Here is a 19,492-nt window from a genome sequence, read left to right on the forward strand (position 1 = left end):
AAGCGCATGAGCATAAATGAGGGGTCCACAATATGATATGTCACCTTTGTAGATTTTAAGTCATATGGTGTCATTATTTTAAAAGTGACACCATAAATAGTGACACCATAAATTATTTTTGTAGTAGTGCATCATTAAATAGTTTGCAGGAAATGTAAAAGTTTACCGTCAATAATTAGTTTTATAGATGAATTATGAATTTTTTTTTTCACCAAATTTTGGTTCTTAAAAATCAATTGTTTTAGTAAAGGTTTTAATTCTGCAAATTTTGATGAGAAAACTCTAATTTAAATTTTATGCTATGCCATTTGATAACCTTTTCTCTCATCAAATTCCTTTGAAAAGCTCTTCATACACTACGACTTGGACAACTTTTCATATTTTCCCTACCGCAACAGGGTACTTCAAAGAAAATGATGTAGTGGGGTTATATATATATATATTTCTCATATGTGTTTTTTTATTTTTTAAATAATGATATTTCTCAAATTAATCATTTTGGGATTTCAAAGATTTCTTTTTTTCTTTTTTTCTTTTCTGAAAAAGCAAAGACAAATATAGAGTATTTCACATATTACAGCTCCATAAACTACAGATTTATATGGCAAATGATCATGTACAACACCACCAATATATTTAAGTTCTAATCACATTAAGCATTTATTCATAACATGCTTTGTCTACCAAGTCATTGAGATAATGCTGAAAGAAGCAACAGACATAGGAGAAGATGGAGCTAGCATACATCATCAACAGGGCAAGCTAATCTTCCTGTTTGATTCCAGGGCTTTCAGATGCCCATACCAGTAAAAGGATCGGATAATAGGAGATGTACCTAAGGATACAATTAGTAGACTTACTTGGGAGGAAGAATAAAATAAAAGGTATTGAGAGACTAACAAGGAAGATGATTCCAATAATGAAGACAACAATTGCAAGCCAATGAAGATTACTAACCACCAACGAAACACCTGCCATGAAGCCAAAGGACATTGCATAAAGGGCCAGCCACAATAATGGCAATGCAATTCTGAAGGCAGTACCCATCAAATTGACATCACCTATTTGTGCCCAAATGAGGATCATTGCCGCAAGGATGGAAGTATACATAGCAGTGGTATTGCAGATGATGAACATATGGAACATACTTCTCATTAGCAAGGTAGCCATTCCGACATTTGGGTCAGAACTGTTGTAGCCACCTGGCATGGTAAAACCAGCAGCAAATGTCACTGTGGCAACAAGGGTCGAAACCAACAAAAGAGTGTTTACCCTGTCCTTGTACTTGTCTGTAAAAGGTAATTCAGAGTACTGTAAATTTCCTACTGGTCGTGCACCAGCAGATTTGAGTACTGTCCAAATTAGTGCCTGCGTGGTAGAGAAAAAAATGTTGTTGTTAATGTAATCATGAGAAAGAAAGAACATAAAATGTATGTGTCGTAATAATAACTATAGAAATTAAAAGTAGACTTGTGGACCCTGTATTTTTGCTCATGCACTCCCACTTGATGGTGAACTCACTTTTTATTTATAAAAATATTTATTTTTTAGAAAATGACTTAGAGTCGCCACTTATTTTTGTTTTATTTTTAAAGGAAAAACAAAATAAGAAATAATACCCTAAGTGTGACTCCTAAAAGAAAAACAGGTCTGAGAAAATAAGCTCCCCTGTAACGGCCTACAGAATCCTCCCATGCACGTGTCATATTCTCATTGCACCTTTAGCCCACTCATCTGATTCCCCAAAGGCCTCTCCAAATATGACACATGGATCTCTAAGGTTCCTCCACGTGGCAAAATAAGCAATTGCAAGAATGACCCAAGATGGGGGTCTACAAGACTATAATTCCATGAGTTGGGTTCCGTAATATTTTGTTGGAAACCATTCTCTTTTCCCTGTAAATTCAATGAACACCCACTAGAAGTATGAAATTAAGCAATGTGAAGCAGCAAGAGAGCAACCACAAGCGCGCATGATATAGCAGTTCTCTACACTAAAAACTTTTTAGTATGATGCAAAAAATTATTCCCATAAGTCTTTTCCGGCATCAAGAGTATATGCACTTGCTGGAGAAACCTAGCCTAACCTTGGTTGAGTCGCTCTAATCTGGGCGAGGGTGATGGTGATTGAGTTAGGGTCCATAATTTCTTGACTTTTAGGAAATCATGGGATCAAATTGATCTTTTTTTAGTTGAACTAGGTCTTATTAATATCAGTCAGTCCTTCTAAGAAAGAAATACAAACTATGTTGTCCTGATTGATCCTTTTAATAATTCAAAAAGGGAAAATGCCATAGCATTAACAATGCATGCAGTTCAAGGTGAAACCAATAATAGTATCCTTAATTCAGAAAACAAGATGCAAATCGTCATATATACCTGGTGAAATGAAGTTGGATGCTTCACTGATACAACAATGTCGAAAGCAGTCTGGTCTTTATTATTCACAAGATTCACACGTACTCTTTTATCCCATGTTAAATAGTTTACGACCTTAGGATGCACTTGCATGGTAGCCAAATGCAGTGGCGTGTTTCCACCTTTGTCCTTCTCATTTATAAGGTTCTCCAGCCCTTTTTTTTTCAGCACAAAATTGACTACATTATCTTTACCATACTTGGCTGCCACATGAAGAATGTTCTCACCGTGTTTGCTAAGCAATTCTATTGAGTCAAAGGAGACCTGGAGCAACTCTTTGACAATGTCTACATAGCCTCTCATTGATGCAACATGGATGGGTAAGAAGCCTTCATCGTCCCTATGATATCGATCAAAGTTAGATTGGTCTCTAGCTAACAACATTTGAACTCCTTCAAGATATCCAATCGATGCCGCATAATGAAGTGGAGTCCTTCCATGTTTATCTTTTCGGGGGACTTGCTGCCTGGCTAGTAATTTTTCCAACGCCTCTGGCATTTTTTTCATCATACATAAAGGTTATGTTTGGTTCAGACGGAAAATACTATGTAAAGAAAAAAAATATATTAAGGAAAGTGATTTTCTTATTTTAATAAAATAATAATAATAATAATAAAATATTTAAAAGGAAGGGAAATATCTATACGAAGGAGTTTAGTTGTCAATTGATTTGGATAATATGACAAATAAATAGGCATTTTTGGGAATAATTGGATGACTCATTAAAAATTGCATGTATTCCAAAATATTTTTAAATAGATGAAGATAATACTAATTTAAAAAATTTAAGGTTCTTTTTTCCATATATTTTCATATCAATGAATTAAATTCCATTTTTCCCTAATTTTTATATTTCACTTCAAATGCATTTCACTTATTTAACTCTTCTACATAAAAATTAAATAATTTTAAATTATATAAGTTTCTTATTAATTTTAATTATATTTCACTTTCTTTCATATTTTTCATGATAAAACAACATATTAGAAAATCATTTTCCTGAATAATTTTTTTTTTCAACAATGAGAATCAAATATAGCTTTAAGATTTTATTTTGAGCTTTAGGATATAGTTAGGGCTTTCTTCTTTTTCTTCTTTAAAAAATTATTAATTATGTCATGATTTTCAATCATTCATCAATTTAACTGCTGCAATATTATTAAGAGGATGATAAAGGCAATAATAAATTAACAAAATTTACAGAATTTTTAAAAACCAAAGAGGAATTTTATAATTAAAGGAGGCTTTTGAAAGCATGGGGTTGTACCACATGGGATGCCCATCCTTTAATTTTTTAATGTAATTATTATTATTCATATATCACTTGCACTCATCTGATTATATATATATATATATCTTAAAATATTAAAGCAATATAACTTTAAGATTTTATTGGAAATGGTGTTTTTTAGGTTTGAAGAAGAAGAAAAGCAGGAGAATTAAATGGAGATTGAGAAAGGGGCGGGTCATACCTTTATTCTTTCCCAGAATGGCACCATGGACTGCCGGCTTGCCTTCGCGGTTCATGTGCTCCTCAACTTCATATTTTCCTATAGCCTCGACGACATGGAAGTAGTGTGCTTCTGCAGCTAGATACAATGGCGACTTTCCCTCCTTATTCGGATAATAAGCCACTTGGGGATCTGCCTTAATAAGGATATCCACCACATTTTCTTGTTTGCAACGGTTTATCAATGCCTCATGTAACACTGTATTTCCTTCTTTGTTAACAATTCTCAGCAATGGATGCTCAGCCTTCTCTATATCTCGGGATGTGCCACTTCCAGAAGGACATGAATCCATGGCAATCTTAACGAAAGATAAATTCCTTTTTCTAGCAGCAATATGAAGTGCCGTGTCGCCTTTGTAGTTTTTATTTCTGATAAGATCTGGACACTCTCTCACGATGTACTTGGCAAGATCATGGTGTCCAAAGCTTGCTGCTATGTGGAGGCATGTGTTTTTCTGGTGACTAAATTGGCAGAGAATTTCTGAGTGATGAAGGTCCTTTTCGGAGGATATCGAGAATAAAATTCGAATAAAGTTACCAACATGTCCTTGGGTCGCCTGCATGTACATGCGGCTATCCATTAATCTATCCTGCTCCACATGTTCATATTCATCAGTGGGGGCGGGGAGGCCTTGTGTGGGAGGAGCACTTTTATTTGTTTGACAAATTGTCAGTTTTTCTCCATCCATTTCCACATCTGCCGACGTTGGCATGCCTAAAAGTCGAACCCCCTTCTTTCTTTCCATGCTCGCTTCTGCGGTGCTTGCCCACCGTTTTTTCCTCTGATCAGGGGCTTGGAGCCCATGTGTGGAAAGAGCATTTCTATTTGTTTGATCAATCCTACGTTTTTCTCTAGCCATGGACACACCTACGAAGATTGGCCGCTGTTTTACCTTCTTCTTAGCTGTTACGCTGTCTTCTTTCATGTTCGAATCTGCGCCGGGTGCCATGCCCAACTCTACTGGACCCCTCTCCTCAGCCATGTTTAATTGATTGGGGAATCCCAACTTCTCACCTGCACACAAAAATTAGTTTTAGAGGAGGAGGAGTCTCCTTCCCTTCTATGCATCCATCTATATCTCAAATGATTCCGATAAGAGAATCTATAGAACCCTTACATCCTAGTTTGGTAGTGTACACCCGTATTGGTGTTCTCCTCAGCCATGTTTAATTGATCGAGGAATCCCAATTTGTCACAACCCAAATTTCGTACGACCCAAAATTTGGCCCATGACTTTAGGTCAAAGGTTTGACCCTAAAGGTTTCTCTTATTCCACATTGGCAGTCAACCAAAATACTCTAATTTTTTTTTTCTACACTTACGTCCCACTAGAGTTCTCACCAACAATAATATCCCAAACACTACTAAAAAACAACAAGGTTTAATAATTATCATTACAGTCCAAAAATAAAAGTTCACAATTAAACAACCTAATCAAAATAGAATTTCATTACAAATCCATAGTTCATAGTTACTAAAACAAATCTCAATACCACAAACACAATAAAAATGACACACTCCAGCCCGCTTCAGGAGCATCCTGAAGTCCTCCCTGCCCCACCTATGGATCATCAAGAGTGATATCTGCATCACTGATCTAAAAAGGTGTAAAAAGGAAGGAGTGAGCATTCCACATTGCTCAGTATGCCTAACACCCAAAGAGTTAATGAAAATTACTAAGTTTCAAAGAACACAAAAGGAACATTTCAATAGTATTAATCAAGCCACATAATTTAATATATAATATTATACACAATTTCACAACATTCAACAATTAAATGAATGCATATGAATATGTGACACACAATCATACAATGCACTATCGTTTTCGGGCTTTCACCGAAGGATACGCGTCCTCACCCAAATACACTCCCCATTCGGAGTCTTCCCGGGGTAAATTTTTTGGTCTTTCACCCTAGGGATCTCTCTCCCTTCTTAATTCGCCTCACAGGCGCTTTTACTTTTCATCACTATTTCATTTATTTCCTTTCTTTTTCCATTTCATACACTTTTCACAATTTTTATCCTTTCTTCACATAACCATGATGCAAATAAATGCCACAATTTCAAAATTTCCCAATAATTTCAACAATTCCAACATTCCCAATAATCCAATAAAATAAATTTTCCACATTAAAATTTTTGAAAATATCCCAACAAATTTTCAAAAATTCACACATCAATAAACTTGAAATTATACCACAATTACGGAATTTTTCAACAATTCTAATAATTTCCAATATTCAAAAATAATTAATTTTTCACAATTACCGAAAATATTTCAACCAATTCTCAAAAATTCACATATCACTAGATTTGAAATTATATCTTAATTTCGGAATTTTTCCACATTTCTAATAATTTTTAACAACTCAAAACAATTATTTATCAACTAAATAGAAATTCCCGAACTTACAAGAATTCCAACAAAATTCCAAATCATCCAAAAAATTTCCTACAACACTAATATTACCTGCTTAACTCATAATGACAAGATCTATAATTTTTTTTCAATGAAAAACACATTTAATTAAAGATTTAGGGTTAGTTTCACCTACCACTGATCTAAAAATTCGACCGTTAAAATCATGATCGGTCATCGTATAATCGTTCCTCTCGTCGAGTAGAACACCTCCTCAAAAATTCAGGCAAAACGGACGTCATTTGGCCGTCCAAATGGTCGGTCAAAGTTCCGGCGACATGGGTTTCTCCACAGTCCGCCGAGGCTTCACTCTCCTGTTCTGTCACTTTTTAATTGCTTTTCATTTGCCTTTTTTTTTAATTCATTTAACCACCAGCCACCACAGGCCATGCCCAAAAGCCCAACCAACCCTTTTTATTTTTTTCTTTTAAAACCCAATTCATCCAAGCCCAAATCAATTCTTTTTTTTTTTTAACAAACCACAACCCACTTTCTTAGCCCTTTAATCCAGCCACCGTCCAGCCCAATATCCAACCTTTTGATTTTCTTTTCTTTTCTTTTATTTTCATTTGCTTATTTTTCATTTCCAATTTTTTTCATTTTTCATTTTTTTTACAACACAATTAATTTATTAAACATCAACCAAAAAATTTATTTTTTCTCAATTTTATTAATAATCAATTTAAATAAATTTTTACTTAATTAATTCTAATTAATTTTAATTAATTCACTTTTCGTTTTTGTTTTCATTTTTCGTTTTCGAAAATTTTTAATTTTTAAAATCTTAAGAATTTTCTATCATAAGGCTGACGTGACACAAAATTTTCAACTCGCATAATTAATTAATACAATAAATTGAATTTTATCAATCTAAAATTAATACGTGTTTTCTAAATTTTTTTTTTTTAATTTTTAACGTGGCCTAAATTATTTTATCATTACACAACTTCTCACCTACACACAAAAATTAGTTTTAGAGGAGGACCCCTTATTTTGTTCCAGGTGGCATGACATGGCACGACCTACTTTTACATCCAGCCTCAGAAGTGTACATCAGTACCGGTATCCCAACGTTACCCTTTCACCATATTCTTATTATAATTTCATTTTGAATTTTCTACTTTAATCCAATCCCAATTTCCCAATCTTCTATACCGACGCACAAATATATGATATACTGAACCTAACTTCAATTCTTTCAGATTTTACATTTTTTATTTTTAAATTTCTAAATTTTTAACTTTTCAAAATTTTAAAATTCAAACAAAATTTAAACTTTAATCTTATTTTTTAATCTTTAATCCTTAATTAATTTTTAATTATACGAAAAGAATTTTTTTTATTTTTTTATTTTTAAAAACCGATTAAGATCACCATTTCCATCTATTGGATGACAGTGAATCATTTAAGGCTGTGAATTGAACAAAGAGCAAGATTGCATTACAAGACAAACACCTAATAACTTTTGCTTTGGCCAACTAATCTCTGACTCTATAAAAGACGTTATGATTTGACTTTCAATTACTTTTATTCTTAATTTCATTTTCTTCGATACTCTATGGATTGTGCTTACCTTGTTGGCTTTAATTTTTTACTACCTTTATTCTTAGCTTTATTTTCTTCACTACTCGACTTTTGCCACGTTAGCCTTTTTCAATTTTGGATTTAATGTCAAAATTATATACTCTTTTTGCCTTGATCTTGATCGATTTGCACCTACGTTAGGGGGTGTTTTTTCTCTCCAACTTCTGATGTGGGATTATTGTAACACTTTCACTTAAAAAAACAATTCACTAGCCCACAAGAATAGAAAATAAACCTAGGTCCTCGAACAAATCAAGAAATGACCTATATGAATGGACCAAGTCTTTGTTTAAGGAAGACATAATTGATAAATTATATATATATATATATATATATATATATATATTATAAATGAATTAAAATAGAATTATTATAAATAAGTTAATCTTAATTATCTTATTATATAATTTATTAATTAATTAAATAAATATAAATATAAATTCATAAATAAAATTATCAATATTTCTAAATAAAAAATACTTATTTAAATATCATCATTTCCCTTTTGTCCCTTAGAATATTCAAACTAAATACACTACCATTTGAATATTAATGTGTTTTCAAAATTAGTATATTATTGCATTATGTTACAAATTTTATGTGTATGTATTTGAACATTTATTGTAATTATAATGTAATAAAATGGTTTCCAATTAGGTTTTATTATAATGTATTATAATATAAATAAATTTATATTAAGATTATAATATATTTTTCTTGTATTTATATTTTATAATAAAAGTAATGGTATCAGAGATACTTTTTAATATCTCACTAACATCTAACACATCATACCTATTAATTACTATAGTTCACTTGATGCCTTTTTAATGCTTTTAAAAAAATTATATTTAAAGAAAAAAAGAGAAAAAAACACTATACAAAAAATATATATATCTAAAAATTATATATATATTTTAAATGATTTTATCATAAAAAAAAAAAAAACTAAAAACAATTAAACATTCTCTATCATTGTTTTATTCTTTTAATAATCCAAATGAAAAATTAAACATTTTATTTTCCTCAAATCACAATAAAACATGATTTATCAATTTAAAATTAAGAAAAAATTAAGAAAAAATCATTATTCTTATTACATAATTATGAATTTTAAAAAAAAAAATATAGTAAAAAAAAGAAATGTTTTTAAAAACACATTATATGTTGTTTTGAAATTATTTCTTAAAAGTATTTTGATTTTAGATAACAAATTATACCATCATGGTACATGACAATTTGTAAAAGTTAAAATCCAAAATTTTGGTTTAAAAATTGAATCTTCATGATGAGAGCTAATACGAGGTTCACATGCTTTACATGCCCTAAAAAAAAATCAAGTGCTTTAAATGCGTCACCCAATTTTAGTTGAAGGATACTTATGAAGGGAGTGGGAATAGACATCTCATTCCTTTTCTCCCTTATTCTTATGTTTGGATAAATGTTAAGAAGGCGGAAATGAAATAAAAAATTATTCCGGCAGAAATCAAATCCAACTTATGAGTCGGATTTGCATTCATTAAAAGTAGGTGGTATTCTGATTCATTAAACCTATTTGACAATATAAAATAACCTAAATTACTATTTTACCCTCTTATCTTCTTCTTCAAACCCGATATTTATCTTCTTTGTAAAGGTAGAGATCCATTCATCATCCACTTCTTATCTTCTTTGCAAAGCTAGAGACCCACTCATCATCCAATTTTCTGCAACAAGTGATTCTTCCAAATTGAATCAATTAAACCTTCCACGATATTTAAAAAAAAAAAAAATCAATTTCTAATTTATAGGGTTTTGGATGTTCATTTTGATTGTTGGATCTAGGATTCGTCATTATTTGCTGCAACTAGGTTCTGAAAACTCCCTTCTACATCTTCGATCAGGTTTACCTTATTTTCTCTTTCTTCTTCTACTTCTTTATATGTGTTTCTTCTTCTCTATAAATCGATTAATTTTTTTTATTAATTTATGTTTGGAATCTTTGATGTTTCTTTATCTTGTATTAATGGAAACTGGAGAGAAAAATTGAAATGGTTGGAAAAAGATTTTTCGATTTCACGTGTTTACAATATTGAAAATTTTTAATGATTAGGAAAAAAATAAAAAGAAAAAAACAAACAAAAACAAAACTTTTGGTTTTTTTTCCCCTTTGTTTATTATTATCGGCGTCTTCCTTTCCTAGTTAAAGCTATGGATTCTGCCGTCTCGCAGAAAATCTGCTGCGTTTCCGGCTCATTTTGGAACTTTAGCATGGGCCATAGTGAAGATCTCTTCATATCATTGCTATTTAACAGTAAACAAACCATTAAGCACCGAGAAACCAACATTGATTAATTTTTTTATTCTAGCTGCTATTGATCTATATCGGCCTAACTTTAAGTTTGATGTAGACAGCCCAAGGAGGTTTGCATGATGCAAATCTCCCGACCTAAGCCACATCACATCACAACACCAATGCCAATAAAACATGATTTTCATACCTTTCCAGATCCAATAAATTAGATTACCAGAATGACCGACCGATGGCACATAGAAAGATTCAAGCAACAATGTAATAAAATATTTAGGTGGGGTTAAATTAAAATCTGCAACTTCAAAAAAAAGTCAAGATGAGCTCTGTACCATTGTCACTACTGATCTTCCCAGGCATTCTGTTGTGGGCATCTGATTAAGGCAAATTATGGACAAGTGGAGAAGATGTTAGAGGAAAAGCATCCAAATAGTGGACTTAAAGCAAGTCCACATATTGAATCGCGTGTGAAGACTTTAAAAAAACAATTCAATGCCATAATGGATATGTTAACCCATGGTAGCGGGTTTTCTTGGGACAATGAAAAGAAAATGGTTTTATGTGATCAAGATGTATTTGAAGGTTGGATAAAGGTAAATATATTTACAATACTTTCTATCTTGTATTTTTATTCCACAACATCTTGTTAATTTAATTTGATACATTGGTATATTCTTTTGCTTTCAATATATTATGTATTTTATATGAATTACATTTTAATGCATGATATATCCTTTCTTTTTTAGTATCTACCATTGATGCTTTTAGGAAAATAATTAGGAGTTATAGTTGGAAGTGATTATAAAAATTCAAATAGACCCTATTCTATAATTCATTTCATCAAGACATGATATATATTCTTAATCATTTATCTTGTCTTCAAACCAATGTGACATGAGATTAATATTTCTTTAAGTTAGTAACTTTTATTTTAAAGATGCTAATTATTTTTTGTATATTTTATAGGGGCATAAAGATGCTAATGGTTTGAGACTTAAGCCATTTCCACATTTTGATGATCTAAGTCTTGTTTTTGGTAAAGATCGTGCTAATGGAAAAAGAGCAATGTCAACTGCTGATATTTTGGAAGAGTTAGATCAAGTTGAAGCAAGCAATGACATTGGAGTTGATGACTTAGAAGCCGAAGTTGATGCCTCTCATACTAATACACTTGCATCCACTCCAAGTAGAATGGAATGTTCATTACAATCTCGTAGGAAAAGAGCAATGAATGATGACACAACTTTAATTAATGTGATGACAAGAACATGCAATGCATTAGAGAGCCTTGTTGGTAACTTCAACCAACAGACGGAAAAGGAAAATAGAGTGGTTGGTGAGTTGGAGAAACTTCCTAATCTTAATAGATTGGACATATTGAAGTTAAGTCAAATTATTATGAGTGACCCAATGAAAGTCAAACTTTTGTTCAATTTAGATGAAGATCTCAAGGTTGAATGCGCGAAACAACTTCTTCAAACCCCATAAATCTCCATGTTGCATCCTTGTTGATTTATTGTCTTTAGGTTGGATTGATAGAAATTTTAGGTTGGATTTTGTTTCATCAATTTCCTATGAACTTTTTTATTGATTTGATGGCTTAATTTTGGAGGATATACTAGTTGTAGATTTTAGTAGATATGGTACTTATATTGAGAACTAAAATAAAGTTTGTGTTTTTTTATTTCCTTTTTTGCAAATAAGAAATAAGTATTTGGTAGCTTTGACAATTTATATGTTCTTATATTTTTTTTCTCTTTTTTTTTCTTAGTAAAATATAATTCTATAGTTTTTTCGCATGACAAATTATTTAAAATTTTGATAAAAAAAAAACGAATATTTAAAACTTTTTAAGGTTATGGATTTTATCGGATATGATACTTGTTGAAAATTAGAATAAATTTGAATTCTTTTATTTCCTCTTTTGAAAATAGGAAAAACATTTGCTAGCTTTGAGAATTTAAATATTATAATAAATAATTTTTTTTGAAAAATATAATTTTATAACTACTTAAGCATGACAAATTATTCAAATTTTTAATAAAAATAATAATTGAATATTTGTGCATTAGGGTTATACGATTTTTTATGGTTAATTTTTTATTTATTGAGTATATATATATTTTTTAGTCTTATTATTTAATAACAAAAAACCTCTCAAATTTTATTTTTTAAAAATAAAAGTAAAAATAAAAAAATATTTTAAATTATATGTAAGGATATTATTGTAAATTTATTTCTTTTTCATTTCCATTCCTATTATTATCAAACATTGGAATGAAAACAAATAATCATTCCAATCTTGCATTCCTAAGTTCATCCAAATGCTAGAAATGGAATCATCAAATTCATTCAATTCCACTAAGAAATAGGAAAGAAAACAAAATATTATTTTCATTCCCTATTCCGACGTACCAAACACCCCCTAAGGGAATTTCCTTTCTTTTGGGTTATTATCACCTGTAGCTCTAATTAGCAAAGAAAACTTAGATTCCAAAAAATATATTAATTCAAAAAACTGATTTTTTTTTTTAATATTTATTCTATTTTTATATAAATATTTATTGAATAAATTAAGAAACAAATAAATTTTTTAAACAAAATCATTATCTAAATCAAGTTTCTTTGCTATTTTCATCAACAAATTTAGGTAATAATATTTAAATTTGAATAAAAAACTTTAATTAAAGAGAATGGATATTTATATATATTTTTAAAATTGTTAAGAAATGAAAGAAAATAATGTTTATTTAAATAGTTTGGGTAATAATATTTTGCTTTCCATGTTTAAATTATTTTAATTAAATTACGTGATTGAATAAATTAAGAACAAAAACAAAAATTATAATAATTTCTTTAAAGTGAATCATTATCTAAATCAAGTCTTCTTTTTTTTTGTTCGCAAAAAAATTTAGTAATAACATTTGAATTTGAATTCAAAAAAAAAAAATTAATTAAAAACAATGGATAATCATATTTTTTTAAATTTGTAAGAAGTGAAAGAAAATAATGTTTATCTAAATAGTTTCGGCTATTGGTTTCCATTAAAATAATAATAATAACTAATCATCTTTTTTTTTTCAACAAATTATTTTCAAAATAAATTACAAGTTTCATTTACAGGAGCCCAACCCAAGCCTTTTGGTTCAAGCCTGATTGCCACTAAGCCAAATTTTCACTTATTAATATATGATGACAATAAATTTGCTAAAATTCATTATTAAAAATAAATAAATAAATTTTAATTATTTTATTTTAAATTTTATTTAATTAATTAATAAATATATAAAAACCATAAGTATAATTTTCTTAACAGATATTTTTTAATATCATGTATATGATAATTAAATATTAAAAAGTCATATGCATCATCATTTATTTTATATTATTGAATGCATTTGAATTAAATAAATTATAGTTTTAATATTAAATATATCATTATTTATATCATTAATCATATTTTAAAAAATTACTATCACTTCACTTTTAAATTTTTTATATTTATCATTTTAATTTTATTTAATTTTGAATGTTTTTATTTCAAAGAATACTAATATATATATATATATATAAATTAAGTTCTAATATTTTATAAATTAAAATTAATTTGATGAGATAAATAATAAATTATTAATTCCGACATATCATTGCTTACCGATATTTTTCTTTTTAACCATACCTATCTCAATTACACCTAAAAAATAACTTTAACATATATATTTTTATTTATTTTATCATTTTTGGAGTTTTTTTCCCAAATATTTCCATTAATTTTGAATAATTTTTGCCTATATTTTTGTCAAAATATTCACTAATATTTCTTCAATATTTCTAATATATCCATAAAATCCAAGTATCAATATATCCATATTTATCGATATTTCAAACCTTGGATCTAATTGAGGCAAAGACTTGGATTCTTAAGTTGGAGAAATTTTTTTATGTCATAAATTCCTTTGAGAAGCAAAAGCCTCTTATACAGCATTTATGTTAGACAAAGCAGCAAATCATTGGTGGTGTATGATCAAGAGGCTTTTAGAAAATTAGAAACTTATAGTTTGGGGACAGTGTAAGGAGGCTTTCTATAAGTACTTCCCTGACAATGTTAAACTACAAAAGGTGAGAGAGTTTATTTTTTTGGAATAGGAGGATATGACTATGGCCCAAGATGAGGCCAAATGTATAGAGTTGTCGCATTGTATCCCATAGTTGATTGCTACAGAGGAGGAAAAAGCATTAAAGTTTTAGGATTGATTGAAGCCCTACCTAAAGAACAATATATCTATTCTAAAGCTTAGTGTCAATTCAAAGGTTGTGGGCAGAACGCTTATCACAGAAAAGGATAATGACGAACTTCATCAGTATAAGAAACAACAAAGGAAGAGGAATATGAGTGATGGTGCTCATGGTAACCAATCACAAAAAAGGTTTGCTTCAATGAGGAGTCAAATAATTTTAGATGAGGTAAGCATGTGTTTGAAGTGTTATGACACTGCAATAGTTAGGAAAAATGGAAAGCAATGAAAAATCATAATGGAAATATGAGAACAAAAGAAAAATTACAAGAAATCATTGACGGACATTCGAATACCCTCTTGAGGATGCTCAAACATCTTATAGCATTTGAATGCGACAAATAAGGGACATTCAAAAGTTAAACAATTTTGTGTAAAATTTATGTTTTTTTAAAATATATTTTTGATCATCCAATTTGTTTTTGTTTTTTTTTTTTTTTCTTGTTTTACTTTCAAGACGTACTCCAAATAAGTCTTCTAGACTTCTTCTACAAAAATTTGATTTCTAAACTTAAAATTGTGAGACACATACTAAGTATATAGTCATTACTTTACACTCTGAACTCTAAGCTCTAGAACCTTTTAAGAAGTCATCTTAAAAGTCCTTTTAGTGGAAAGATATTGTGGTGTATTGATTTACAACCTTAATAAATATAAAACCTTGGGAATACTTGTGTCTAAATTACAAGAAATTAATTTTCTATCCTAAATTAATCACATTATAAATCATATAATGACAATATAAAACTATTACTCTACTTAGTGTTGATAAGCATAAAACCTTGGGAATGCTTGTTCTTGAAAGACAAGAATTACTCTTGGAAGTCTGAAATTGAAAGACAAGCATGCCAATAAAGGAAAAAACGGGAGATTTTAGAGGAGAGTTTCATTTACCTATGTTCTTCCCAAGAATGGCAGCTTTCATGGATGGTTTGTTCTCGAGCTTTCCTTCAATGCTGTAATTTCCTGCAGGATTTTCCATTGTAAACCTAACATGCAAGATTTGCATATCCTACTTTTGCACCTAAATGCAACAAAGATTTTCCTTCCTCATTGGCAGAGCACGACATATTTCTGTCTTTGTTAATTATATTCCAGGCCACCTCTACACGATGATGTTGCAATGCCTCATGCAATGCGGTATTACCCATCTCACTCTTCACGCCCAAAACCCCCTCTGTTGAATTAATCAACAATTTCACTAGCAGTGAATTGCCAGCTCTGGCTGCAATGTGAAATGCAGTGTCTCCTCTGCGATTTCTTTCCATAACAAGAAAGGGCAAGTCCTTACAAATGAGTTTTACAATCTCATCATGTCTAAAGATCGTTGCTAGGTGAAGAACTGTGTTTTTCTGGGGGGGTGTCACTTGGATACAAGATGCAGTAGGTACACCAGTGTGCCTATCGTCTGGTCCTTGTTCCACGACTTTTATGAATTCAAGGATGTCTCCTTGTATCGTAGCTCTGTACAAATCAGGATCCATGGAACTAGCTGTCACATGGTCCTCCTCCAACAATTTGGCATCCTTATGCTCAGAGATTGCCAGGATGGCTTGCTTCTTGGGTTGTTTTTGCCTTTGTTTCCCTGTCTTCCTTCTTTCTCCCCTCCCCTCCTTTCTTAGCCTCTCAAAATTCATCATTAAATCGTATTGGCTCATAATATCTCCTATTGTAGTTAACTTGCCTAATCAAATCTGTTAGCTGTGCTTGTATTTATGCTGGTTTAAGAAGACTTAAACATGAACCCCACTCGAGTCCTTTCAAGGTAACAACCGTTCTGGCCAAGTTAGCAAAACCCAATTCAGAATGAGTTCATATATTATTAGTCCACCGCCGGCCAAGAGACACCTGCACTCTCTTGCTTGGGAATATGTGAGAGAAGAACCTATGCATTACATACATATGAAAGCCTCCAAAAGTTTTTACAGTCATAAAAATCATTACAGTAGAATGCTGAGAAGCTAGATGAGATCAGAGTCCGAAATTCAACATCCCTATGGTTTTTTCATCAAACAGTTTGCACTCATTATCCAAAGCAAAGACCTTGCCTGATACTCAAAAGAACTTCATATGATAGTCCAACTTACATCACACAGGACTTCCAGCAGACACGGAATGGATATGAAGCACGGCAACTCAAATATCTTACTCGTTTGCTGGAGTTTGAAATGTGACGTCGTATGAAGAAAAGTCTTCATGGGTGTGTTTGAATCATACGGGTTAGATGAAGAGACCATGCGTTCGACAATTTCCAAGAAAATGTTTGGGAAGCTCAAGGAATCCACTTCTCTCTTCTCCAAACTCACTGGGAACATCTTGGAAACTATTTGGAAGCATCAACACCAATCCCAGAAAGTAAAAAGTCTGATCATTGTGCTTTATAAAATTCTTTTAACTAGTTCTAGAGACTAGAGTTATGTGGGTTTGGGTCTTTGAGCGGGTTTGGACGTTATGTCCGTTAAATCCCTCATCAATACGTCCAACTATGCATCAAACTCAACTTAAGAATATTAGGTTCAAAATTTCCAATCTATGTCAAACACGTGGGGAATTTAAGTTATTAAGGTTTACAGTTACCAAACAAAGAGTTGATTTTACCTTCAATAAAATATATAAATCATGTTATGAAATAAGGTAAAGGTTTATAATCTTGTGTCACATAACTAGTTAAACTTTGGCTATCCCGAGATGAATTTTTAGTAATCTTGAGTTTTTACAAATATAATAAGTTGCACGAAAGTATATACAGTGTTAGTCTAAAATGGATGGAATAAAATTGTCTAACTCGTTTATAAAATATATAAATCATAGATTAAATAAGATAAAATTTTATAATTTTATATCACATAACTAATTAATTAGAGGGACTGAATATGTGGTTCTTACTTGTCATTGGCTCTATATAGAAACAAGATCATAAACTTTTTATTATCCCAAGATGATTTTTCAGTAACCTTGAGTTTTTACTAGTATTGTAAGTTGAAAGAAAGCATGTAGAGTTTTAGTTTAAGATGTATGGAACAAAATTATCAACTTAACTTAATAATCGAACAATTTTTCCTTTTAACAATTAATTTGCACAACTTCTTTTATTAATTTTTTTCATTAACAATAACTGTAACATGAAATCAATGTAACATACATTCAATCCTAAAAAGTATCGTACCAAAGTCATTTAACAAGTTTAGAATTTTGTTATTAGAAATCTATTTTAATGATGAGTTTAGGATATAGTTGCCAATATCATTGTTAAATAATTTGCAGGAAATAATGACATGGGAATATTTTTTTCAAATTCCATTAAACTTAGACTATGTTTGTTCCTGAAAAGTTATAAGGAAAGAAAAAAAAAATGATAAAGAAAATGTTTTTTTTATATATATATTTGGTTTGAAAAGAAAGTTGAAATATATATATATTTTTTATTTGTTAAGTAATGATTTTTCTCAAATTAATCATTTTGATAGAACACTCCAAAGACTGTCAGTTGAACCCCTCCTTTCTTTATTTCACTTTATATGTATATATATAAAAGCTTAAATTATTTACTTTATTAGTTAAACATTGAAGCATAAATAGACTTACGTATGCACATAGGCACATGTGTAATTTAATATTATTATGGATCCAACCACCTTCTTTTTGGCGGGCAGCCATTCAACAGACATTACTCAATAATCACAGTTAAAGCAAGTAGGAGAACGTTTCTCAGAGGGGACTCTCAAGCTAATGAAATAAATTTTTGGGATTTCGAAGAATTTTTTTCTTTTCTAAAAAAGCAAAGACAAATATGCATTGATCAGTATGGATGAATGGAGTATTTATTGAAATATATATAGAACTGCCTGATTGACATAGAATATTTCACAAATTACAGCTCCAAAAACTACAGATTTATATGACAGATGATCATGTACAACACCACCAATGTATTGAAGTTCTGATCACACTAAGCATTTATACATAACATACTTGTCTACGAAGTCATTGAGATCATGCTGAAAGAAGAAACAGACATAGGAGAAGATGGAGCTAGCATACATTATCAACAGAGCGAGCTAATCTTTCCGTTTGATTTTGGGGCTAGATGCCCATACCAGTATAAGAAACGGATAATAGGAGATGTACCTAACGATACAATTAGTAGAGCTATCTGGGAGAAAGAGTAAATGTAAGAGTATTAAGAGACCGACAAGGCAGATGATTCCAATAATTAAAACAACAACTGCGAGCCAATGAAGATTACTGACCGCCAGGTAAACACTTGCCATGAAGCCCTAGGACATTGAGATAACGGCCAGCCCCAAGAATGCCAAGCCCCACTGGATGGAAATATTAAATAAAAAGGTATCATGTAAATGTGCCCAGATGAGGGTGATTGCGGCGAGGATGGAGGTATGCATAGCAATGGTATTGCAGATCACGAATACATGGAACATATTTCTCATCAGCAAGGTAGCCATGCCGGCATTTGGGTTAGAGCTGTTGTAGCCACCTGGCATGGTAAAACCAGCAGCAAATGTCACTGTGGCAACAAGGGTCGAAACCAACAAAAGAGTGTTTGTCATGTCCTTGTACTCCTTCGTAGGATCAGATAGTTTAGGACGTCTACTTGGTGGGACCTTTGATTCTGGAGGCGGTTGTGCACCAGCAGATCCACTTGGTGGGACCTTCGATTCTGGAGGTGGTTGTGCATCAGCAGATCCACTTCGTTTGACCTTTGATTTTGGAGCTCGTTGTGCACGAGCAGATATGAGTGCCATACCAATTAGTGTCTGCGTGGTAGAGAAAAAGTTCCTGTTAATGTAATCATGAGCAGAAGGAAAACCAAATGTATGCGTCGTCCTCATCCTTATAATAATTCACATGCATCTAAGAAGGAAAATGCCATAGCACCGTAACAATGCATGGATGAGTCATTCTAATTTCTTAATCATGGCATGCAGTTGGAGGGTGAAACTAATAGTGGCAC

The 19,492-nt window shown here is 31.1% G+C and overlaps 2 protein-coding genes across 5 annotated transcripts; both read right to left on the reverse strand.

The window, feature by feature from the left end:
* Nucleotides 1-596: 596 nt before the first annotated feature.
* Nucleotides 597-6,669, reverse strand: LOC117926739 (protein ACCELERATED CELL DEATH 6-like). Of its 4 annotated transcripts, none has more exons than XM_034845999.1 (5): nucleotides 6,488-6,669; nucleotides 3,891-4,943; nucleotides 2,380-2,909; nucleotides 1,062-1,368; nucleotides 597-971 (listed from the first exon to the last, which is right to left on the reverse strand). In XM_034845999.1, the coding sequence occupies exons 2-5, from the start codon at nucleotides 4,909-4,911 to the stop codon at nucleotides 763-765; spliced, it is 2,067 nt and encodes a 688-aa protein (XP_034701890.1). In that variant the 5' UTR covers nucleotides 4,912-4,943; nucleotides 6,488-6,669; the 3' UTR covers nucleotides 597-762. The 4 variants fall into 4 exon arrangements, 3 of the variants coding, with proteins under 3 accessions (XP_034701890.1, XP_034701891.1, XP_034701889.1); XM_034846000.1 differs by having other exon boundaries at nucleotides 597-835; nucleotides 958-1,368; XR_004653237.1 differs by lacking the exon at nucleotides 597-971 and adding an exon at nucleotides 1,620-1,896 and having other exon boundaries at nucleotides 1,278-1,368.
* An 11,688-nt stretch (nucleotides 6,670-18,357) lies between these two features.
* LOC117926740 (protein ACCELERATED CELL DEATH 6-like) lies at nucleotides 18,358-19,463 on the reverse strand. Its single transcript, XM_034846001.1, has one exon. It carries the CDS (start codon nucleotides 19,368-19,370, stop codon nucleotides 18,798-18,800), a length of 573 nt encoding a protein of 190 aa, XP_034701892.1. The 5' UTR covers nucleotides 19,371-19,463; the 3' UTR covers nucleotides 18,358-18,797.
* Nucleotides 19,464-19,492: the final 29 nt, after the last annotated feature.

This window comes from Vitis riparia, chromosome 12, assembly GCF_004353265.1.
Source record: "Vitis riparia cultivar Riparia Gloire de Montpellier isolate 1030 chromosome 12, EGFV_Vit.rip_1.0, whole genome shotgun sequence".
NCBI lineage: Eukaryota > Viridiplantae > Streptophyta > Magnoliopsida > Vitales > Vitaceae > Vitis > Vitis riparia.